Genomic DNA, 25741 nt, shown 5'->3' on the forward strand with positions numbered 1-25741 from the left:
ACTTTAGGGGGCTCACCTGTTGTTCCTTTGAGTTCTTACTAATTCTTGTTATTTTCTCTGCTGACACTGTATAAACATGCTTTCTTAAATGCTAAAAATGATAAAATCAGTGATGAAAAAATTTCTGATTTGAATTTCAGACATGGATCACTGAACACAGCTGCTGTTTTGCTGTATGCTCTGACTTGTTGTAAGTGCTCTTTCAGTTAAAAAGTTTTGTTGCCTTGTGAGTAGTTAATAAATTATACATGAATTATACACACTCTTGAGTAAGTGCAGTCTTTCAGTTAAAAAGTTTTGTTGCCTTGTGAGTAGTTAATAAATTACACATAATTATACATACACTTGAACTGTTTATTAATGCCCACTACTTCATAGCCATCATAATATTGGGAATATTAAAGCAAAGTCTTTTTATCAACTGAAGACAATTGTCAAGAAGACAACTATTTTTTTTTTTTTGGTTAATTTATCACATAAGTTGGCACAATTACCTAGTCTGTAGTGCTTTGATTAGGATGCTGGCCTTAGTTGTTTTGGGATTGATCAAGCCTGATGTCACATCAGGGGCTTCTAGTAGTGACTGTTACTTTTTGTACCAGTCACCAGAGGAATCAATTTGGTCACTCAAAAGATTTTTTTTACCTTTTTAGGCATTTCAGGCTATGTATCCAGTAACTTTTATAGAAAAATTGGAGAAACCAACTGCGTGTGGAATGTTGTCTTAACAACCAGTATTTTCTCAGGTAGGTTTTGTTAGTAATGAATTAAGGGGTTAAATTTCTAAAGAAACTGTGAGGTGCGTTGGCTGGAGTAACAAGGTAATTTTGGTATAGCAAATTGGCAACTGTAAATAGTTTCAAAGCTGACATTTGGAGCATTCGTTGTTTGTCAGAGCCAATGAAGGGTTTTGTAAAGACTGCTCACATGTTTCGAATGCTAGTCATGTGATTTAATCTTACTGTAGGAAGTCTCCCAGATGTTCAATATACATGTAATTATTGTTAAAGATGGCAAGTCACAGCAATTTACTGTATTTGTTTTCCTTTAGTGCCATTTGTTATGATCTGGAGTGTCATCAACTCAACTGCTTGGTACTATCAGTCCACCCAAGCTCTGCCCTACACCACCATAATTATCTTGATGCTCATCTGGCTCATTGGTTAGTTCAAATGTTCATGACGCACACACACTAACACTACACTGAGGCATTAAGAAAGTTTGCTCCCACCTCATTTTCCTTGCACCCCTTCTCTTTCTATTATTTGTCCATCCCCTTCTGCTCTGGCAGTGTTCTCCAGTGATCTTTTAGCAGCTTGTCCCAGAAAAAAAAAAAAAAAAAAAAAAAAAAACTACAACAACAGCACGGTGAGCCATCAAAGATATAATATTTATATCAGATCAAGGCTACTATTTTACTGCTTTTACCAGCTGAAGTAGCCAGTGCTTCAGAAATGGGTGGCTTGCAAGTATACCAGCCACTGGAGAATTTTGCTCTTGCCCCATATTCTCCCTCTTTCTAGTCTAAACCTCCCTTCTTCCCATTATTCTTCCATTTACCCCCTTTCCCTCTTTTAAACCTTTTTTCTCTCTCTTTCTTACCCCATTCCCCTTTCACTTCCCTAAATTGTCCTTTTCTACCCCTCTCTTTCCCTTGCTTGAGTATGATTTCTGATCAATTTCCTTGTCTTAAAGTGCCTATTTTGAAATTAATGTCTAGAACAGGAACTAAACAGGCTTTGTTTCAAGTCTTGGTCACACAGCTTATATCTAGCCAACCATAGACTTATTGTCTTTATTGCTGTTTAGAATTGTTTCCAGTGTCCAGTGCTCCACAGGGCACCTTTCCAACAATGACTTGACCGTCAATAACTAAGGTCGTACTTTTCCCACATCAAAACGGTTCAACTGACTGCCAACCCTTACCAAATCTACATATATGTGACATATATATGTTACATATGTATGTCACATATATGTGCTCTATATTTGACATATATGTCAAATATATGCCACATATAGGTGACATAAATGTGGCATATGTAGGAATTTGGCACTCCTGTTGTATATATATCACATATATGTGACATATACATGTAACATATATGTAACATATATATGTAACATATATGTAACATATATATGTAATATATATGTAATATATATGTGGAACCTGAGAGCCACAAATGCATGTATGTGACATATATATGTTACATATGTATGTCACATATATGTGCTCTATATTTGACATATATGTGACATAAATGTGGCATATGTAGGAATTTGGCACTCCTGTTGCATGTATATCACATATATGTGACATATACATGTAACATATATGTAACATATATATATATATATATATAACATATATATAACATATATATGTGGAACCTGGGAACCAAAAAATGCATGCATGCATGCAGGTCATGCAGGTCACGCAGGTCAACCAAAAGGCATTCATGTATTATAGTTGATAATAGCTAGCAGAAGACAATTGCAGTCAATATAGAATAACCACAGTCCTTAATTGAGACCACAGAACTTTTTATTTCTGTAACCAGGGCCAGGGCTTTGAGAAACCCTGTTAATATGTGCATAGACAATATAACTGTATAGTGTATATATATACAGTTTTTGGATATATGACTATATGCAATAATGAAAGAGTTTAATTAATAATAAGGAAATTAAATTGAACCCAGGATAAAACTGATCGAACCACAACATGCAAAGTGACATGTATTTGGTAAATTACAGGTCAGTTGAAGAAGTAATGGTTTGAATGAATCCACATGCATTAAGTGTTTTTACAATTAGTGATTTTCACAAATTCTGATAAAAAAAATAAGCTTAGCTAGTCATTAAAACACATTTCACGTATAGCTATAGCTAGGTTTCACACTGACTACGTATATAAAATATGCATGAAACTTCTCTCGAATTAAAGCACATCAATTGCCATCAAGCAATAAAACCATGCAGGCATTCAATTAAGAAAACAATAAGTCTATATCGCCCATAAAAGTTAAACTGTTGGGTGCATGGACTTCAATGATGTGTATTGGACAAGATTAAACATGCAGGCGCACTGTAAAAGGAGAGGTGCATGCCCTCAGGAGCCTCTGGGGTAACAAATTATGGTGAAAGGAACAAATGCTGGGGGATGAACAAAAGGAGCTAATGAGATATCTATTGTTTACTTCCACCAGCATGGCGGCAATGATGTAATGTGCGAACCATGCACCTACTTAGATTTCAAATTTGTTGCCACAAAGAAAGACAGTTTCCACTGGAGAAAGGAAATACAAATCTCAAAAATTCTTGTATTGTGATGAAAACATAAAACAACTTTGAGGAATGCACCCACAGTTCACTGCTTTGGATTAGGCTATAGCTCAAGTTGACTTGACTCCCAGAGTTCTACACCACATGACGGTTGATTGACAAATGGTCGAGAGGTACCTAAGGCACCTCTCCTTTTATAGAGTGCCGTCATGTTTAAGGGTCATAAAATGTAAGTGCATGCTAAAGATATATATATATATATAAAGAGTGTCAACATTCCTCTTTCCTTTTCACGCCGGGCCAGCGCGCGTCACAAAGCAGCATTGCAGTGTTTTCAAAAATGGCGGCAGAATTAGGAATCTCCGAGAGAAGACTGGGGAGGAGTTAGGTTTGCTAAAACTAAAGGGTCTTCCCGCCCTCTGAGGAAGCTGTGTTGCGTCATTCACAAAAGAATGTGGTAGCTTGTTCCATTAGCTTTCAGGAGATACCAAACATGTCATGGTTTCGCTATCGAAGGACGGATTTTCTGCGAGTGACTTCCTTGGTCTAATGGCGTAGATTTGCTCGACACTACAAAGCTAAGTTTTTGGCTCCGATAGAATTTTACAGTTTTCCAAACAACAGCATTTGAAAGGAATATTTTACATCTTTGAGACCTAGAGAAGAATCGTATCGTTTTTGTTTTACTGAATTTTGGCTTATGTGTGAATACCCGGGCTAAACGCATAACAGTGTCTTGTGCATTGCACTAGGCGAACTGTTAGCATTATGCCACACAATAAGAACACTCGATTCGATGTTAGTGCCTTTATGAAGGCCCGAAAGGAAGCCAGGCAGACAGCAGTAGAACAGTGTAGAAGTTTGAAGGTAGAGCTTAGCTCAAACACAAGAAAAATTAATAGACTAAAATCAAAGGTTAGTTAATTAAAGTCAGTCAGTGAGGACTTTCATGTAGTTATTGAGTTATATTAGCTTAGTTAACTGAGACATGCTGGTAATAAGCAACAAGATATTCTGCTATGTTTTTAAGTACATTACATGTAGGTATATATTGATAGATTACATTTAGTTAGTTATTTAGGTAACTAGTTATTTTGCTTGTGATATATAATAATAATGATTATTTTAAGTTAATTAGTTTTTAGAGTAGTTAACTTGAAGATAATAGCATTGAACAAGCTACTCTGTTAGTTTGAGATTAAAGAAAGTTTACTTTTCTTTTCATGTTTTGAAATACTTCTGATTTATTCATCATTTCTGGAAAATGCTACACCTATAAATAGCCACCTTTGATAATTTATTAATTAATAGCTGGTAGCTTTTGTTTTACTTGTGGAATGAACATTTTGGAAGTGAATGATTAACTTAATTTTTGTTACCCAAAGGTTAGTGATTCAGGGGAAATATTGAGAGAATTGACTCATGAAACTCAAAATGTTCAGGTTGGTAGAAGAGTCCTTACTATGAGATGATTTTTTCACTGCCGTATAGAAAAAGGAGGTAATGAGGTATTTTTCTTTGCAGTTACAACCTGTTAACACTGATACTAGTTCACGAACAAGATCCCCAACTATTTTGGTGGATGGGAAATCAAATATGCCACCTAGAACAGCATCAAAAAGACGACAGGAAACAGTGAAAACTGCTTCCCAAATCCATGGAGGATCTGGGAATAACCCGACACCAGCCTTTGATGGGATGTTTGACACCTTAGCAAAAAGATGTAAAGTAGATATAATGAAAGATTATGTTTTAAGTCAGAAAATGCTAACAGAGAAGGTAGTCTCAACTGTATTTAAGAAAAATTCAAAAGCTTTTGAAAGCTCACCAGAAAATGTAAAGAGGAGCATTGCAGTTTTCTATGGCAGTGGTGTAATGGGCAAGCGAAAATATAAGTCTGTAAGACTTGCATTATCAATGAAAAAAAATCAAACTATAGGAAACAGGATGTCAGCTATTACTGTGATGCCAAACTGCCCTATTCCAAAATTGATGCCTTATAACAAGCTTGTCAAAGAAATAAACCAAATCAGCATTGGAAATGTGTACAAATTAGAAGAACAGTTTCAAGGTGTTATGGAAGATGAAACAACAACAGGTTGCTTTGGAAAGTTAACTGAGTATTTGCCACGCTTAGCAAAATTTTACCTCCGAAAAGGCAGAAAGGAAACCCTTCAGTGGTTTGGCAAAACTGAAGGTACTTTTTTGTTTGCAGTTGGTGGGGATGGCTGCCCATTTGGAAAGAATGAGAGTGATTGTTCCTTTCTTCTAAGTTTTATTAATGTTGGTAAGAGGGTTGCATCAAGCAATGACAACTTTATTATTTTTGGGGGTAATTGTGAAGAAACTTCGCCAGTTGTATGCAAGTACTGTCAGTTGTTGTGCAAAGAAATTAGTGAGATAGAGAAAAAAGTCTTTGAAATTGAGGGCTTCCATGTAACCTTCAAATGTGCAGAATTGCCAAATGACATGAAGATGTTGGCTATGCTGGGGGGTGAACTGCCCAATAGTGCAAGATTTTTCTCAAGTTTTGCAGATGTTTCAAAAGACAACTGTTCTGACTTAAAGGGGACATTTTTATCCCACCTAAGTTTGTCACAGAGAAATACCGTCCAGCAACCAAGGACACAGACCATGTGGAAGCCTTGGAAGTATGAAGACAGGATCAAAATTGCAAATGAGGTTGAAAAATTTAAAATATCCTTGTCAGAGAAACAACTTAAGCAGAAACAATTTCGGAGCAAAATCACAGAATTTATTGCACGCAAGAAAAGTCGCCGAGAGTTTGTGCCTTTAATTGGGAAATTGATTGATCTTGCCCATGTGGAGCCTTTACATATTAAGAATAATGCCTGGCAGTATTTTTTTAAGGGGGTTCTGAAAGAGGCGGTGGGAAAGTCAAATCTTCCAGACAGCTGCAAAAAGTTTGCAGATGTTCCAAATGATAGCATTTTCTCTAGAGTTGTAACTGCACTGAAGTTTGAGGTAAAGGCCAAATGTTTGACAAGAAAGGTAAAGAAGTGGTACGATGAAACACAGGGTAAGGGTCAGGATCTCCAGTATAGATTTACTGGAAAAGATTCCAGGCTACTTTGCCACAATTTTATGAGATTGATTAAATGGCTTAGTGGTGAAAATGATTCTCACCAACAAAGAAAAACAGTTCTGATTTTTACATACCTTGGACTGAGACTAAGGGATTGTGTTTCACTCTTCAGTAGGTTTGATATTACTGTTGACCAGCTTACAGAACTGAGCATCAGTGCTCGTGACTATTATAGGGTGAATGCATTGTTTCTCCCTACCTCTGTAAATCCTACTGTGTGGACAATTGGACACATCGTTCCTGCTCACACTAAAGAGCTACATGAGAAATATGGGCAAGGGCTTGGTCTTGTAACAATGGAAGGGAGGGAGGCAAAACATATTGCGTTGAAAAAACTAAGTGAAAACACATTTTATAAAAGACATTGGTACAAGATTTTCAAACATGAGTTTGTTATGTTAGTGTGGCTTCCTGAACAAGGGTTCAACCTTAGTACATACAAGCATACTGCTGCATACATCCCAGACAGGGTGTTTTCTGACCCAAGGTTTTGCTACTGCAATTTAGAAAAAGCTAGTCCCACTGATGAAAAATGTACATTCTGTGGTGATCCAATTATGAAATTTATCCAACAGAGTGTTGAGCAGGGAAAAGTTTTGCCACAGCTGTTAGGTGACACTAGGACATAAAAAAAATGAGAAATACTTGTCTCATGTAGGACTAGTAGTAGACTTGCAGAGTAGTAGGCCACATGTGGCTCAAATGTGTTGTGGGAAACACTTATTTATTTGTTTATTTGGAGTGGCTTTCAATTTAGTGTTGTGAAGCAAAAACCAAACTAATCACTTAGCCATTAGACTACTCAGCCCATCTTAAACCATAGAGAAACCAAAGTTATTGATTGTTGCAGGCATTAGGGAAGTATCAGGGATTTTGAGTACAATGAAAGTTGTTTGCTTTTGACACTTGGATGAAAACTGCTCTAGTAAACACACATTTATTTATTTGTGATGACCCATAATGTTCCCTCTCATAATTATTTTAAAGTGATGTGCCAAAAGTTGTAACAGATAACACATTAAGTGCATTGTGTTATGGGAAACATGTACATGTTTAAATACATTATCAAGATACATTTATTTCTATATGATGACCCATAAATGTACACTTTTTTAAACTTGTTGAAAAATATTGGGTCATAAGTTGTGGCAGATTACTCATTAAACAATAAATTTAAAACTCAAGCAATAAAGTGTCAGTCTATTAGTTTTTAATACAACAGCCTACTTCAACTCTCAAAAATGTATCCATATGCATTTGTAAACTTGTAGTAGCATTTAATTACAACATATGACCCTTTCCTCGAGTAAGACAAGATAAATGGCTTTTGAGCACTTACAACCACCCTTGCCTTTCCTATCCTGGGACCCTGAAATGTCTTAGAAAAATATTCCAGGATTGCTTCTCGGTTGACGTCGCAAAGTCGAGATATATCTCTGACCAGTCGATTCTCTTCGGTGTAAATAATGATATCCAGGAATCTGCTTTCCGAATGGGTGACACCGTAAGTGGACCTTGCCTTCTTTACCGTGTGCAGAAGAAAAGCGAATATTTGCACTGGCAAATCCCTTGTAACTAGGACAGTCCAAGGATTATGGGCTTTATTCCGCGAACTTAGTCGCCTATGCAACTTTTTCAGCAAGATGGTCATTTCCCCTGCAATGATCGACCCAACATCGATGACCGAATTTCGCATTCTTTCGATCGAATTCTGATTATTTCGATGCTTCTCCAATAATCTCATTAGGTTTTCCTCAACTTCGTTTTCAAACAGGACAAAGTTATCAACATCATCACGCAGAGGCCGTAAAATCTTCTTGGCTTCATTTATAATTTTCACATTGGCCGCAATTTTTAACTTGAATTTCACAATAATACCGCTGGCTGAACAAGGAGCTACAGCAGGCGCCTAAATGCACTTTTGAGACGCGCGCTGGCCCGGCGTGTTTCGAAATTCGTCGACGGCATCCTGTGCACTTATCTTGGATCGTTTTCCGCACAAGGGCTACTTTTGAATCCTTGAATTGGGACTGTACAAATGCTGTCAAATGAGAAGCAAGTTATATACTTAGAATCATGAATTAGTTTGTGATATATATTAAATATAGTAATAATATCATCTTTCACATGCATTTTCTTCCTTGTGTCTCATACACCAAAACAGATCAGGAAGGACAAACGTTTCTGTGGGTAGTTTTTTAATTCATGGCATACCATGACGCTCTTGTAAATTGGTCACAACTAGAGCTGATCAATTACGAGAATTGGCTCTCATAAGTGACCATGTGATAGGGTGGTAGCTTACTACAGCTTTTAATTAGCAGAAAGTTTGGGATGTTATTGGTTGCCAATATTAAAAATTGCTGACCACAGAAGAGGTTCACAAATGTGCAGATCAATGAACGATCATCCCATATATTAAATGTTACTCTAAATTTGATCAAGAATTTAAGCGAGGGGTTGCTAATACGAGATCTTAAAAGCAAAGCATAAGGCAGTCAGTAATTCAAAAAAGTGTTGCTCATTAATGTGCTGCTCATTTCATTAATTTGAAAAGTATAATTAACAATTATTCCACAAGCACGCGTTGGATATGAGATGATAGATAGCCAATGAGGCGCAAAGCGCCGAGTTGGCTATAATCATCTCATATCCAACAAGGGCAAGTGGAATAATTGTTTTATTAAAAATGTTAAATTAACTTATTAAATTTTATTAAATTTTTAGCTCTCTTTTAATTTTAAGCTGACACGTACGCTTACCATATTTGTAGATTATGGTATATTGGCTGATATACCATAATGGGTAAGCCAAGAAAAAGTCTTGAATTGCATATCCAATGATCTAGTTTTTAATAAATTAAAACATACCTGTAATAGCATGGACTGTCTTTGGACAGAGCTGCTTATAGCCACAATAGCCCCCTCCATTTAGGTTAGAGACACTCATTGTCTCTTTACTAAAAAAGACATCCAGCAGGTATGATGTCATAGAGCTAATGGTTTTCCCTTCTGCTAGTGCATTCAACCGTTGGGAGGGATACCAATATACCATGCTCCCAGTCACTACCTCTTCCATCTATAAAACAGAGAAAACAGTTGAAAGTAATGAGAACTTGGTTTAATTCTAGATCCATCTTTGATATAAAGTTAAATTCCGAAAATAAGCCCCAGCTAGGGCTTATATTTAAAAGGCTGTTTTTAAGGGGCTTATATTCAGTGGGGCTAATGGAGGGGCTCATTAAAGGAGGGATATTTGTGTTTCAAAATTGGCTAGGAAAATGGTAATATTCATTGGTGCTTTGACTTCTGGGAGCTTATGGACGAAGGGGCTATTTAGTGGGCAGTTTTTTGCGTTTTGAGTTGAGGGACTTATATTTGGAGGGCTTATTTTTGGTATTTTACAGTACATGCTGTAGATATATACACATTCAGAATACCTGAGGTTATTATATCAACAGTATAAACATGATCTTTAGGATAGCTAGGTAAGTATTATCTGAAGCTACGCATGTCAATCACTAAATAAATCAATGTTAATTATGGCAGATTTTCAAGACTAATTATTATCAATCTATTTTTATGGTAGCATAAAGGTACCTTGTGTTTTCCAGCTAGCACTGAAGAAATAACCCCAGCAAGGGGTTTCTCATCTGTTTCTTGAATTACAGACTGCTCTGAAAAATATTGAATAATGCAAACTAAATTTGATTGCTAGGAAACAACAAGAACACTGTTATGAACAAGGACCAACAACTATAATATCAATAGATGCAGTAGATTCCCAGTAACTTGATTCTCACACTCAAGCTAAAACTGATTTCCCCTAGATTAATTGCTTGACTAATGAATTGAAGAAATCTTACTTTGAAAAGAACAAGATCTCCCACTATATCTAAGACTAATGTGTTTTTGTTTTTACCCATCAAGCCATTTTCTTTATATTTTAATCCTTGACAAAAACTTTTTTAACTGAACCCTGTTGTTGTTTCCCCTTCCATTGGGGTGCAAAATATATTATGGTCACTCAACAGACATACGACACCCAAGTGGTCAACCAAAAGCTTGCAACAAATATTTGTTTGGTGGAGCAAAAACAAGGATTGGGGTGAGTGATGATGAAAAAACTAATGAAGAACCTGTAGGAACAATAAAAGTGGAAGGGGCAGTGTCCATACCCAGTTGTTGCATGTTTATATATACCAACACTTGCACTCAAGAAAACGATCACTGTGATATGTGATTGGTTATGTAAATGAATGAATTATATAGGCATTTGTAAGTTCTTTGATTGGCCATTGGGGGTGTATATAAAACAGACTAAGAAGTGATTTGGTTCCATAAACAATGAAATAAACACTTTTGGCCTTTAAATTGTCTCACTTAAGGTGACACAGGCAAATAAAAATAAAATATTTCCATCACCATCATACAAAATAGAGTAGATAAAGTATTACCACTAATTTTCAGTTGCAAGTCTTTTACTTGTCTTTTTAGTTTTGCATTCTCTTCTCTTAAGAGAATGCTTTCCTGACAACCGCAGGAATTTTCTGTCTGGATTCTCTCTGTAGAATGTATACCTGTTGGAAGTGAAAGCTAAATATTAGTTAATCACTATCTGGTAGATTATGAGATCATGCGCCTATTTAGCCTTAATAATTAAGGCTAAGTAAGACTTTTTCTGTAGTGCATAACATAGTCATCATCACAGCTATATGCAGAACACTTGTGATGGAGCCGCTTTTGTTTGAAGAAACAAAAACACACTACAACTTCACGACGGTTAAGTGTGTCTTTCTGAAATGAGGGTAGCCGCTGGCATTTTTACCACGAGGGCTCACAAACTGCATTTCTGAGAGGCGTTCGCAAGCGTTCGGCCTTTGTCCGATGAAGTGAGAAGGCTGTCGATGGAAGAACTTGCGACTTTTGGGCGGAGAAGCTATTATTCTTTTTCAAAAGGCTTTCAAAATGCGGGCTAATTGCGTGGCATCAAATTAGTATCCTTTTGTTTATATTTAATTCGCGTTTACAAAAATATCCACTTGTGTTTTTCTGCAAATGAACGCCTAGCGCTAAAATAACGATTTCTGCACCTTCGGTTTAGTGTTGAGAAGCGTTTTTTTAAAAAGGCTTTAAAACGAGCCCTTAAATGAAAGTTTTGGTTGAGATAAAGCGGAAAAACGCATTTCTAATGAAAATTATAACTCTTTGCCGCTATTTCATTTGCCTTTGAAAAACTTGAAAGCGAAATTTAAATTAAAGGCTGCATGTGGCAAATAATGTATTTTTGATGGAATATTTTGTTTACCAGAGGCGGCTGGTCACGTTCGTAGTACGCTTTATTCAATTCATTAGTGCGTCGCCGATGTTACCTCAGTGTTTGATTTCTTTCACAAGCCTAATTAAGGGGAATATGGTAACGGCTTCAATAACGCTGAAATATTTCAGCTGTTAGTTTGAGACGCTCAAACTGTCAAGGAAACAAATAAAGTTATGAGCAATGTTTATTTTGCTTATCAAAATTTGTAAACCTGGTATTGTGTACGTAGCATATCTTATTAGCCAATTTTAAAACTATTTGAAAGTCTGTTGTAAACTTCGCTTACAGAGGACGCTTAAAAGTTTGCAATTTTCAAACCAGACTTGGAGGACTCAATCGCAAACCCAAAACCTTCCATACTTTTTTGCAACGCATGCATTGCGGTTTGATGAAATGGCTATATGGCCTCATCATCTTACACTTTTAGCGTAATATCATCTTACACTTTAATATCAACACGTAATATCATCTTACACTTTTAACGTAATTCCGGCTTTCCACTTAAAAAGTTATAAAGTTAATTTTAGCAGTGAATCAAAACATCATCCGAACATGAAACGAGAAACAAAAGAAATGTAAGGCACCTAACATCAGAGCGCTTGCGATCGTACAAGCTATAGCTACATTTTCGGAAATTGTTCGTGCCGTGAATAATAAATATTCGATTAGAAAAACAATAGAGTGCATATAATCGACCCACAAAATGTGGGTACACACTTAAACCGCGCTGAAGTTGTCTTGCATTGTTAATTTGACTAACCTATCAGAATGCCGAAAACTTGCTGACACATTGCATTGGGTATTCCCTGCATTCACAAGATCAACCAGAAGCCAAGCACATTCGCTTATTTCCAATAAATCGGTCAAATTTACACGCCTAGACTTTCAAGGTGCTTCAAATGAAAGTCACAGTAGCTACAAGACAGTTTAGTGGTGTTCACTTGAGAACTTGATTTGGGAAAAGTTTAGTGTTGGTGTTATGTATTTATTGTGGTAATTTAAAAGGAAATAATTATTATTAAGTCCTAATAAATGGTTTTGTAGCTTTCAACAAAATCATTCCACAGTGTGTTTCAGTCTTTCAGCACATCACACAATAGTGTCAAAAGTATATGTTTACCTTTTTTCTCTTTTTCTTTAGACTTGCAAAATGTGTCGAAAGAATGTGGAACTTGTTTCCTCGATGGTGTGCTTGTAAAATGCTCAAAGTCACCTACATCATCTACACATTCGATATCTGACAGTGACTGGCTCTCGCTTTCACTTTCAGACAATGGCTGTTGAGCTGAGTTACATAATGAAAAAGATAATAATAATCATATCATTATTTCAAACATACTGGCTTAATGAAATAAAATTAGCTAGCTCTCTTACTATATATAACGCCTTGTGCATGGCCCATATGGTTGGGTAATAGATAGTTCTAGGCCCAATACAGTGTAGTTTCCATTATGTTCCAAAGGCAAGGATAGTAAAAATTTTTAACAATATTAAGAACCCCAAATCACCTCTAGGCAAAACAATTGGTTATATAGTTACAATCTTGACCAAGGAGTGAACTCCAATGCCCAAAGCTACTTGGCCGTCTATAACCTCTTTAGGAATAACTCATTTGTTTGTGCTACATTAATTGGTCCAGTAGTTCTAAATAATTACCAGCTGAGGGTTTTAATCAGTCTTGCATTTGACCCGTAAGATACCCAATAAGTTTGCAGGAATTGATTATGTCTTGCTCTTGTACGATCATGCATGGGTGATTTAGGTAATTGCAGGTGTTAGTGGGTCAAATGGCCCCCTTTCACCCCTAACTTTCAAGGCATTGTTAAGGCCACCAATAATAGGGTAATGAAGTTGAACAATTTTAAAATGTATAGTGATATTTGAAAACTTGCATGGTTTAGTTATATACCTGACTTCTTTGGTTTTCTTTTGTCCTTGGACCCTGTGTATGTGATTACTTGTCTGACTGTAGAGAGGTACTCCTTCTCTTGACTTGCATGCATGTTGTTACTACTTGTACATTCAATATCTGAGTCATAGTTGTCATTTGGAGGTATGTCAAACACCTTTGCTTGTTCCAGCCTTCTCTTCAGAAGTGCCTCCTTTAAAGCTTTTGCATTGGCAGCTTTTTTAGCCTTTGCATCATTGTTAAGGGTTTTCCTCCTTTTTTGCTCATCCTCGCATTCACTCTCTACATCTTGTATTTTTTGAACTGATTAATATAGTAGCAACAGTAAGAAAGAAATCATGCTTATAACAATTAAGCTAAATTTTATGTTATGCTAATATCATTGCATGAATTTTTTTACATTAAAAACCAGTACTTAATTATGAGCAATTCCTTCTGAATTCTGTCCTATATCCTTTTTCAAATTAAAGAGAATTCTTTAGGTTAAATTGTGTCACTCCTTCATTTTTTCACTCCTTAATTTGAATGATGCTTTTTTCTTTCTAAAATTTCTAAATTATGTGCAAGTTGTCTGTTCAGCTGTGTACTAACAAGGCAAAATAATGACTTAAACCATTATCAATAATAAAACTCATATTTATAGCCATAGCCATATTGATGAAACTGCCAGTTTATTTCTACCTGCAGGTCTCTTTCTTTTCTTTGCACTGACTGCAGCTTTCTTGTTGGTACTGGAGGCTGCAGGTAATTTTTTCTTCTGCACCTTCTGCAGTTTCTGTCGACCAAGCTGAACACTTTTCAAATATTCAAGATCTGCAGGATTAGATTATTTTTCAATAGAAGCCAAGAGAAGAAGGGAAATTGAGAAACAACTGCTAGGTCTCATTGAAAGCACTACAGAAGGATAACATTATCATGCAATTCATATTTAAATAAGTTGTTTCTTCAAGGAACATACGTCTCGAGCTCACCTCCAATGTCCACGATAAAGGCAGGATACCAGTCAGTATGATTAGAATCCTTCCAAAGAGCTTCACATGAAGCACCTTTTACTCTTTCATCACATTTCCTTAGCTCTTCAGCTCCGACAATCTTCTTGATGTCATCTTCTTTAAAGACAACAAGGTAGTGTTCTACATGCAGGACAACAAAAGGACATTTTTCATTGTAAGATTAACAATTTCACTTTTCTCATGACGACATGGTTTAGTTCTTTGATTGATAATGGCACCAGGCAGCCACGCAGTTGATAGACCTTTTTGCGGTAAAATCCGCCATGTTGAAAATGAATGGGTCAAACAGCGCGCGAAATACACCTGCAATTTTTTAGAAACTTCTCCAATGTTTAAAATCTATACAAACTTGAGTGGTGAGGGTAATGTAGAGGCCCTGCAAGCATTTCTCTATTTAGAGTTGGGAGAATTACTGGGCCAAAACGCGTGCAATCGTGTTTTTAACATTCCATACATTTGTCTGGAAATTTTTCTCACTATATTCTTCGCGCAGGCGACAGACGGATGTATGGAAAATGAAAAACACGATTACCCACTTTCCAGCTTACCTAGATAGGTATATATGCCCCTCAATTTCAAACAGAGAAATGTTTGGTCCTCCATATTACCCTCACCATTCAACATTTGTGTAGATTTTTAGTATTACATTTACGTTTTTTGACATTGCAGTAATCCTCATACAAACACTGTGCTTCCTGCACTAGCTGTTTGCCCCGTTTTCGAAATGACGGTTGTACCGTGAAAAGGTCTATTGCAGCATGAAAAAGCAAACAGAGGGGGGCTTTAGGATTTTCGGTTTTACGGTTTTGACTGTCTTTTGGATCGGTTTTTCTGTTTTTGGGCCAAAAAAGTTCGGTTTTTCTGTTTTGATGTTCAGAGCGGTTTGCGGATTTCACGTGTTTTTGCATTCAGCTTTCGGTTTTCACGAAAACTCTGATACGGTTTTCGGTATTTCTTTTTTAACTCCTTTAAAGGTGAAAATGTATAGCGGTTTTGTCAAGTTTGCATGGGTTTTCGGTTTTGCTGCCTTTTTTTTCGGTTTTGGCGGTTTTTTTGTTCTGGTTTTGCGGTTTCCCAGAGACCCCCCTCCAAAGTGTGCTGTCCTTAGTTATCTAATGGCCTTTGTACTGATATCAATGAAAACAATAAAAAAATTCACGCTCTCAAAATGTGCCGAAGGTAGCGAAACTCTGGTCCACCTAGCTTCCAAAATTCTTTTGGAACTAAGGTACAGCAAAGCATTTATTCGCAGCTAAGATAACTATCCTTAAAACGCAGTTAATGTTACATGACTTACCAAGGTCGTCAGTGAAGCGACAAGGCGCCTTTTTGTCTCTCATTATGAAAAAAATTGTCCAAAATGGGCGAAATTTAATTGATGAAAGACTGCTTCAACACTTGCGGCGCCTGGAAGGCGGCACAAAAAATTCCCGCCTTTGTCTAGTCACGTGAATCAGCCACGTGATCAGTGCCATCAGGCATTGGAAAACGAGGATATTAAATGATTAACTTACCAAGTTCCTTAGTTCTCTCGAGTCCACGGGCCTTGGGATCTTTTTGCAACGTACGAGCATGCGCTTTGTAGGTGGGCGCGAAAATGACGGAAGATTCTCAATACCAGCTTACGCCGCTCACATTCTGCGTCCGCACAACGTCGTATCAAATGAATGAGATGGAAGATCAACCACTTGCAAGTCTTGATGTTAATTATAGGCCGAGAAAACGAAGCCGTTACAACGCTCATCGAAGAATTATATCCCTTGGAAAACCGAAGAGGACTCATTTTCGACATGGAAAGACAGTAAGCTCTACCACCGATGAATATGAAGAAGACACCGCTGAGGAGCGCCAAGCGCACTATTCAGATGGTGACAATTTAGAGGAATTTACTTGCGCTGCAGATGGAAATACTAACTCTGATCTGTCTGATGTGTCCTCCTCTTCAGCACAAAGTCATGAGGTTATGTCCTTGCCAGAGAACAACAGCGATGATATCACAGACATGGATTGTAGTGCATCCGAAGGTAATGGCAGAAGCTACAGTGAGGACTCTGCAGATGAGGAGGAACAATTGATTTTTGACGACGGCATATGTACTCAAAATGGTAATCCGACCAAAAGTGACCCCTTTGTGTACCCCGGCTCCCCACTCAAACTGTCTGAGAGAATTCTTTTGATTCTAACTTTGGCAGTCACTCACAATCTCAATGGAAGTTGTCTTTCAGATGTAATCTCGTTAGTTAATTTGCACTGCATTCCCGGACCCCAAAACAAGTGTGTCAGCTCATTACGTGCCTTGAAAAAATACTTTTCAGATTCGCAACTTCCAATAACAAAACACTTCTACTGCAAATTTTGTAGTGAGTACCTTGGAGTGTTAGGGAGTACAGCTGATGTCTGCTCTATATGCAATAAAGTTGTGAGCGATTTGAAGAAGCAGCCATATTTTGTTGTCCTTTCCATTGAAAGTCAGCTGCAAGAACTCATGCAAAGTAAGTGTAGTTACTCCAAAGTAATTATAATTGCTATAGTTAGACTTGAAGATTCCAAATGCACTTTTTGGTGGCATATCGATGTTTCCGGTTTTTTGTTGATCAAAACAGTAATTAATAACAGTAACACTAAGATTTCATGGTTCACTCTTAATTAGCACGACATGTTTGAACACCTGTAACTCAGCTGGAATCTGTGATATGGAATTGTAGATTAATTTTAATTTTGGTGGTTTAATTTATCCATGGTTTACATTTTATTTTCCTTTGTTACTGCATATGGCAATGTTTGACCATAATTAAGTTACTCCAAAGTAATTAATTGCTATAGTTAGACTTGAAGATTCCAAATGCACACTTTGGTGGCTATAGTTGTTTCAGTAAATTGTAACAAAGGAGAGTATAAAAATTTGAACGAAGGATGAAATGAAACCACAAAAGACATGCATACATTTGTACTCGGTAAAGCCTAGCATGTCATTCATTGCTACACCGGCAGTTGTTATTAAGAGCAAGATTATTTCTTTATAATTCATCAGAAGAGCAATTTCAAGAAGACATAAAATATCGTTTTCACCGCAATAAAAAATCACCTCAGGACATTGATGATGTTTACGATGGTCACCTATACAGAGAATTGTTCCAGAACAATGGTCCACTTTCTCAAATGGAGAACCTGTCCTTGAAGTTCAATACTGATGGTGTGTCCATATTCAAATCCTCAAATTCCAGTATATGGCCTGTGTTCTTCCAAGTAAATGAATTACCTCCAATTAAAAGGTATTTATCACCTTAAACCAAATGATTGATACTTGATAGTAATATTCTGTTAGAAGGGCTCTTTTTCATTAGTTTATTGTGATCTGGAAGGTAAATCTGGCTAACTGTGTACTGTTACTTTATTAAGTTCTATTAAATGCGTGAGAGGCTGTCGCTTTATAGTCATTGATATGATTATTGGGCAACCTTTCATAGTTAGAGAGTGGCTGAAGTAAAGAGGTTAGTGTCATGGCATTGTAATAATGGTTGGGAGATATGGCCATGACCCATACACAGAGTACCTCAATAACAAACTACTGGGTAAGTTTAAACTCTGGTGGCCCTTAATGGCCTCGTGAGTTGTTGCAAAAAAACGTATTTCCATGATTAGCCAGTGTTAGCCCTTATGTGTGCTTGCCCGTTGTGATGTGCCCATTTGAAGACATTGATAAGATTTATTTGTTTTGAAAGGAGACGTTTAGAGAACATGGTATTGGGTGGTCTCTGGTTCGGTGACAAAAAACCAGTAATGTCCACTTTTTTGAAGCCCTTCAAAGCATCTTTAGAAGTTCTCGAAACAAAAGGTACATGTTGTAATAATGGACATCATTATAGTTGTTTGTTAGGGGTAACATTGGGTTTTAATATTACACCTGGACTTGAGGGAGAAAGCCAAACAATGTGTTATCAACTCTGGAGGATGTACTAAAACAGAAGATGTACAGAATGTGTTGTTTAATCTTGAAATAGCCTACAGTTAAGAGTCAGACATTCAGAAGCTTGTCACTGATCAATTTAAATAAATAAAAAGAAATGGAGTATAACTTAAATGCTTATTGTTCTTTTTTAAAGTAAAGCGTGTCATTGTTATAGTGTACAATGTATGTTTTATTACATATATGTCTCTAATCAATTATAACAAAAATCCTTTCCATAGATGTAAAACAAGAAGTATGTTCAATTTAACAATTTAACTTCGAATACTTATCTCTGTAGGGATGGACATTGTAATTCCAGGTAAAGGCTTAACCACAAGTAAAATATTTCTTCTTGGTTCAGTCCTTGATTTGCCAGCCAGATGCAGCTTCTTGGAAATGGTTCAATTTAATGGCTTTTGCAGCTGTTGCTACTGCATGACTCTCGGAAAATCTTGTAAATCGAATGAAACAGAAGGTCATAGGGGAAGAGTAACAGTTTTTCCATTTAACTTTGAATCCACCAATGGTTTTGGCCCTGAACGCACCAGCAGAGGCATGATTGCTGATGGGTTAGAGTTCCTCCAGGGTAAATCAGCAGGAAAGCCAGTAAGTTTAATTGCCATTGAAATGTGATCAAAACTAAATGTACTGACAGAATTTGTTTCATGATTGTGGTAATAAATAGTAATGCATGCAGCAATTCATATAATATTATTCCATGGCATCCCTGCAGCACACCATGGTAAAAATTCAAGTTGGTTTTTTTTTCATTAAACAAACAAAATGCAAAGCTAGCCAATAGGATTCCATAAAATCTTTATCAGTAATTTCTCTTTCCAACTGACCATTGGGATGGAATAAAATCTTTATTGGTTTTAATTGACTTGCTTCCTCTGAAGAACGTCTCAGAACATTAGATCCCTGCCAAATTTGTCCCTGGTCAGTTTTCCCAATTGGAGCTAGGATGGCGTGTTAACCAGCTAAATCCTCCATGGATACTTGGAAGTAACATGAGGCCTTGCAAACACATTGAAATTAATTTTTAACTGGATCAGGAGTAGTTGGAGCTGGCCCAGGATTAAACTTTATCTTGGATTTAGCATTGGATATTTATCAACTTTGTAACTTTGGATAGAGCAAGTGGGTATTTTGTTTGGTTACGTTAACCTCAAACCCCCATGTTTATTTCTCTTTGAAAAAGTTTCCTGTGGTATCTTATTGCCCTCAAGATATGACGTATCCATATTTAAGTTACACCAGTAAGCCTTGTTTGGATGCAAAATCTTTTTCATTTCCAAATCATGTGAAAATAAACACATGACGATAGCTATTGATACCGCTTGTGAAAGCAAGAAAAATGTGAAATACGTGTACATGCAAGAATCACTTTTAATTACAATGCTTGAACTTTTATTTTATTCCAGGTGAATGGAATGAAAGGTGTCTGCCAGTTTGCTAGCCTAAAGACCTTTGATATCAGCAGAGGCATTTGCTTGGATTACATGCATGGGGTGCTCTTAGGTGTTACCAAGCAACTAATGAGTCTTTGGTTAGAATCGAAGTATAAAGATCAATCCTGGTACTGTGGTGACTATCTGTGTCTGATAGATGAGAGGCTCTGCAGCATCCAGCCGCCAATAAATATCACTAGGACACCAAGATCGATTGAGACTCATCACAAATATTTTAAAGGTAAAATAACAAATTGTAATTTCTGCAATTTAGTAGCAAGATTTGATGTTAATATGCAGACCATTGATAAAAAGAAACAACCATTTCTGAGTTACTTGCCAATTTTGATGTTTGTATATCAGACATACATTGTTCATTATTTTCACAGCAACTGAATACCGAAATTGGTTGCTCTACTACAGCATTCCTTGCCTGATTGGCATTCTGCCAGAGGTATATCTGCACCACTTCATGCTTCTTGTGTTTGGTATATGGCTTCTCAATCAGGAGAATATTTGTCCAGAAGACTTGCATTTGAGTGCAATACTTCTGCAGAAATTTGTGATGCTGTTTGATGCTCTTTATGGTGAGTTTTCTGATGTAATTGAAAAGTGTCCTGTACCTCAATTAGATTTATGGTGTTCAGTGATATTGTTCTGGTCATCACATGTAGCTGATAACTTTGTTAAGCATACATGTAACACAAAACCATACTGTCATGCAACTTGTCAATGATGCATTTTCGAAAAATTAATGTAACAAAAGACAGGGTTTGTATAGGTTATGGAAAACCTGGAAAGTCATGAAATTTCAAAATTTCATTTTCCAGGCCTGGAAAGTCATGAAATTTAGGTGTGGGTCATGGAAAGTCATGGAAAATCAATATGCTCACTATGAGTGAAAGCAATAAGACCCAAAGTTGAAAAGTTAAGTGACGAGGGGAGTCCAAAAATCAGATTTAATTTCATCCGAAATAAACAGAAGCATGCATTGTGAGAATGTTTGCAAACATTCTTTCACACTGCATTCTTGCGTGGAAATGATACAAATTTTCAGGCATTCTGAGTGAACCAATCAGTCAGGGTGAATAATATTAGTTACTGCTTACCTTAGGTCATGGAATCTTTCAAAAGGTCATGGAAAAAGTCATGGAATTTTAACGGGTCAAAAGTGTACGAACCCTGAAAAGAGCCATTGATGTGTAGCATGTTTGTTAAAGTATGCATGACTTGTGTTTTAATCCTAAACTTAATAAGCATAATCTTCTTTGATTACATCATCTGTCAATGTTTATTGTCTAGCATTTTTAGTTGATTTGTTTTTTTATAATGAAAATAAAGAGGTCTCAAAAATTCTACATTCTTTCAGGTGAGCGCCACATGTCTATGAATTTGCATAATCTGCTGCACATAAATGCATCAGTCTATAATCATGGACCACTCTGGGCAAACTCTTCTTTTGAGTTTGAAGATGCCAATGGTGAGCTGACTGCTCGTTTCCATGGAACACAGGGCATAGATATGCAGGTTTGCAATATTTTTTAAAAAGAAATGAGGTTTTTTGTTTGCTTTTGCACATTAGCTTCAGTATTTAGATTAGTACATCATTAATGCAGCTACTTGGCAACTTGTGGTCACATCAAATGATTGCCGTGACAAGTTCTACTTAAGGTTTAACAAAGTGTCATGTTAATTGTTACCTTGCTGTGTTCTAAATTATGACTGAACAGCTAGGTCACTTAATTTTCCTGTATAGAGCTTACAATGTATGTCCTTCATATAAAAAATATACTGTTAAGCTGTGATTAAAAGTTTAATTTAAACAACTCTCTAAGTGGAGGGTGGGTGCCTGAGAGCCAGCTGGCCCTAGCGAGAATACGGCTCCACTTAAGTTGTGGACCACTTAAGCATTAAACTCGCGAAACTCTAGACCACACTAAGCTCGTGTTGGTTAACAGAGTTAAATTTAAATTACTCAAATTAACTCAAGAAGCTAGAGTCGCTCTCGGCTATCGCCTCGAGCGACTCTTACGCTTCTTTCGTGCTTAGCAACCTCCCGCGTGCATCCATAACTCAATAATGTACGCTGTGGTGTTTACCATTTGTTAATTCTTATTTTTCTCTTTCAGATTGCATCATCAATCTCTGCTGTTAAGCTCACTCCAGAACTTGCCAAAAAATTAGAAAAAGGCTCACCCAGCTACTTGTTTTACAGAAGAATGAAGTTTGGCAAAGAGCAGAAGTATGATATTACTATATGTATCACATATATTGATTTACTAAACATGTTGCATTGTACATGGATGTACAAACTTGGCATTGTTTTATTGTAAGTGCCAGCGTTGTCAATTTTTTACTATCCTCTGGGTGTGTCAGTATGAATAACAATGTTATTGAAATAAACATTGCATGCATGAACTTCATTTATTAGAACTACGGAATGAAGAAATGATTGCAATGATCTATGATCATCGCAGTTTAACATTAACTTGATGTAATTGTCGTTTTGTTAACTTTTGTTTCAGGTCCATACAGCTTGAGGAAGGAGTACATCTTCTCGGTGCCTTCTCAGCGATGGAAGTCACAGAGCCTTTGAGGAATGCTCTACTGAACTGCTCTGGTGAGGAAGTCTTGGGATGGTGCCAGGCTTTCAAAAGAGTGTTAATCAAAGGTGAAGTGTTCCATTCCAAATCTTATGGACGCGTCTACAGACGCAACAGTTACACTGTGACCTATGAGGACAATAATTGTAATCATAGGTCAGAGTGTAACTGTATTAAGACAGCATATGGACAAGTACAGCACTTCATAAAGCATACACCGGCTTGTCAAAATGGATGTGTTGCCCTCTGCAATTGTAACCGGGAACAGTACTTTGCCATTGTAATGAAACTTCAACCCAAACAGGATTTTCAACTTTTTGAAAACGCTGGAATAGGAAGAATGCGGGAACACCTTCAAGCAATGCAGAGACCAAGGTACAAGTCTTTCATTCAAATGTTTAGGCAAGTGAATCACATAAGAAAGAGAACCTCTTTCTGTATTTTTGAGTTACTGGCTTTCATTAAACACCTAAGGTCTTAACGAGGAAACTAAAAAAATAGTTTCACAATCACTGACAAGCTAGTTCAGGTGTGCAATAATAAAGTATCAGTTGCCCAGCCATTCAAAATTGAATGCTAAAAGTTATATTGTCAAAAAGTTCACCAGAGCAGTGTGAACACCTTAACCATCATTTTTACAATGGGAAAGGTACGTGTGTTTAAATCATTGCTTAATTTATTAACCTGGGTCATGCCATTTGGGATTTGCTTAAGTAGAGTTATATGCAATTATGTATGTTATTATTTTTTTCCAGAGAGGAAGACATCCATGTCATACCATTGAGAAACATTAGACACAAGTGTGTGTTTATGAACTCCAATGATGCAGATTGTGTTTACGTGAGCTGCTATCCCAATTTTACAGAAAGTGATTGAAGTCAAGCTATAAATATAGACAGATTTGAGTGGTTGAGAATGCATGTAGTTTAAGAGATTTTTTCAGCTTCCCATGCTGTATAGTAAGGAATTTAACAGTATTAGGTTTGGTTACAATGTTTATATGAAGTTCATATATTTTGAACTGCAGTATTAGATACGTATGATGCACTATCCTCGCAGTAGAGAGCGCTATTTATGCAATAGCGAAAATCAGACCTGAAAAAAATCAGGCCTGTACAGGATTGGAACCACTGACCTCTGCGATACTAGTGCAGCGCTCTACCAATTGAGCTAACAAGCCAACTGGGAGCAGTCCGTTAAGTTGATTCGTAATAAACCCATGATGATAAATCAGATGCAATGTATATATGAAGTTCATATATTTTGAACTGCGGTATTAGATACATATGATGCACGATCCTCGCAGTAGAGAGCGCTATTTATGCAATAGCGAAAATCAGACCTGAAATAAAATCAGGCCTGTACGGGATTCGAACCACTGACCTCTGCGATACTAGTGCAGCGCTCTACCAATTGAGCTAACAAGCCAACTGGGAGCAGGCCGTTAGTTGATTCGTAATAAACCCGTGATGATGAATCAAATACAATGTATATATGAAGTTCATATATTTTGAACTGCGGTATTAGATAGGTATGATGCACGATCCTCGCAGTTGAGAGCGCTATTTATGCAATAGCGAAAATCAGACCTGAAAAAAAATCAGGCCTGTACGGGATTCGAACCACTGACCTCTGCGATACTAGTGCAGCGCTCTACCAATTGAGCTAACAAGCCAACTGGGAGCAGGCCGTTAAGTTGATTCGTAATAAACCCGTGATGATAAATCAGATACAATGTATATATGAAGTTCATATATTTTCAACTGCGGTATTAGATAGGTATGATGCACGATCCTCGCAGTAGAGAGCGCTATTTATGCAATAGCGAAAATCAGACCATAAGTATTGGGTTTGTTTTTGTTATAATTAAGTCATGAATGATGTATAGCATGGTTAACTGATAGCCTATATAGACAACCATGCAACATGTCATTTTGATTGGCCAATCAAGCCATCAACCAGAGTTTTTGATATTATTAAAATGCATTTACATTCAAGCAAGATGAGTCGTTTTTAAGTTAAGTTGGACAGGTATAGATCAAACATGGGATCATGAGATATATCTTCGTTGGTTATAATTCTTTTATCTGTGTTAGCTCTTCTTTTTCTTTTGTTTTAATGTAAATAGCACACATTGCTATAACCAAAAACAAGAAAAATAATTATATAAGTCTTTCGTGTTTAAATTTGCAGTAAAATTTTTATCCCTGGTAAATTTATTTCGTTTTTGGGTATTTTGTGTATATGCTGAGGATCAAGTTGATAGCTCAAATGAAGTTAACTAAAACTTAACAATGATAAGACTGTAAATAGACCTACAAAAGTTAGATGTGATTAAGGCTAGGTTGAATAACGAAATTGATAATCCATCAATGGATTGCATGCATGGGTGGGCACACTAATAAATTAGAATAGATACTTCATGTAAATTTAAAAAATTATTGGGAAATATATATTGTTATTGCCAGGAGATATAAAGTGAGTCAACATATTCAGTATGTAGTCTTAATATGCAGTCTTAAAAGAATATATAGGGTTAAAAAAGTTACATACATGTTACATATATGTTGACCTCTAAGCTTGTGGATAAATATATGTGTCATATATGTCACTTTTTACAAGAAAAAGTGACATATATGTTACATATATCAACAAACATATGAAACATATGTGTGAACTGCGGTTATGAGACGTATATGAGAACGATACTTCGCAGTAAAGCACTATTTGAGCAATAGTGAAAATCAGACCTGAAAAAAATTTCAGGCCTGTACGGGACTCGAACCACTGACCTCTGCGATACTAGTGCAGCGCTCTACCAATTGAGCTAACAAGCCAACTGGGAGCAGGCCATCAGATTAATTCGATATAAACCCGTAGATGATAAATCAAACAACAACAAACATATGAAACATATGTGTGAACTGCGGTTATGAGACGTATATGAGAACGATCCTTCGCAGTAAAGCACTATTTGAGCAATAGTGAAAATCAGACCTGAAAAAAATTTCAGGCCGGCCCAATTGTTAGCTCAATTGGTAGAGCGCTGCACTAGTATCGCAGAGGTCAGTGGTTCGAGTCCCGTACAGGCCTGAAATTTTTT

General features: G+C 36.7%; 4 protein-coding genes and 1 pseudogene across 6 annotated transcripts in view; 3 read left to right on the plus strand and 2 right to left on the minus strand.

The window, feature by feature from the left end:
• The window catches only part of LOC111331676 (uncharacterized), a 27841-nt gene extending 20255 nt beyond the window's left edge, over positions 1-7586 (plus strand). The window contains exons 1-3 of one of the 2 annotated variants that reach the window (XM_088747872.1): positions 1052-1162; positions 4674-4730; positions 4813-7586. In XM_088747872.1, the coding sequence (XP_088603998.1) occupies positions 4885-7023 (2139 nt within the window). In that variant the 5' untranslated portion in view covers positions 1052-1162; positions 4674-4730; positions 4813-4884 and the 3' untranslated portion in view covers positions 7024-7586. Of the gene's footprint in view, positions 1-1051; positions 1163-4673; positions 4731-4812 lie in introns of those variants that run through there. The other variant, XM_088747873.1, reaches the window with a different exon arrangement.
• The window catches only part of LOC111345368 (uncharacterized), a 234642-nt gene that overhangs the window by 194165 nt on the left and 14736 nt on the right, over positions 1-25741 (minus strand). The window lies entirely within an intron of this gene.
• LOC111330396 (transmembrane 9 superfamily member 1-like) overlaps positions 1-25741 on the plus strand; it is a 33987-nt pseudogene that overhangs the window by 3165 nt on the left and 5081 nt on the right. Inside the window, exons 5-7 of the transcript XR_015996336.1 lie at positions 141-190; positions 654-746; positions 1052-1162. The product of XR_015996336.1 is annotated as a transmembrane 9 superfamily member 1-like (transcript). The remainder of the gene's footprint in view (positions 1-140; positions 191-653; positions 747-1051; positions 1163-25741) is intronic.
• LOC111333242 (uncharacterized) lies at positions 7453-15975 on the minus strand. Its single transcript, XM_088747960.1, has 9 exons — positions 15933-15975; positions 14594-14755; positions 14304-14435; positions 13623-13925; positions 12834-12998; positions 10851-10973; positions 9994-10070; positions 9265-9472; positions 7453-8435 (listed from the first exon to the last, which is right to left on the minus strand). Exons 1-9 carry the CDS (start codon positions 15973-15975, stop codon positions 8218-8220), a joined length of 1431 nt encoding a protein of 476 aa, XP_088604086.1. The 3' UTR covers positions 7453-8217.
• Positions 15683-24635, plus strand: LOC111333241 (uncharacterized). Its single transcript, XM_088747871.1, has 10 exons — positions 15683-17127; positions 17667-17907; positions 18358-18470; positions 18883-19190; positions 20009-20276; positions 20425-20622; positions 21405-21562; positions 22165-22277; positions 22561-23013; positions 23394-24635. The coding sequence occupies exons 1-10, from the start codon at positions 16233-16235 to the stop codon at positions 23512-23514; spliced, it is 2868 nt and encodes a 955-aa protein (XP_088603997.1). The 5' UTR covers positions 15683-16232; the 3' UTR covers positions 23515-24635.

The sequence above is a fragment of the Stylophora pistillata genome, chromosome 2 (assembly GCF_964205215.1).
Source record: "Stylophora pistillata chromosome 2, jaStyPist1.2, whole genome shotgun sequence".
Classification (NCBI taxonomy): domain Eukaryota; kingdom Metazoa; phylum Cnidaria; class Anthozoa; order Scleractinia; family Pocilloporidae; genus Stylophora; species Stylophora pistillata.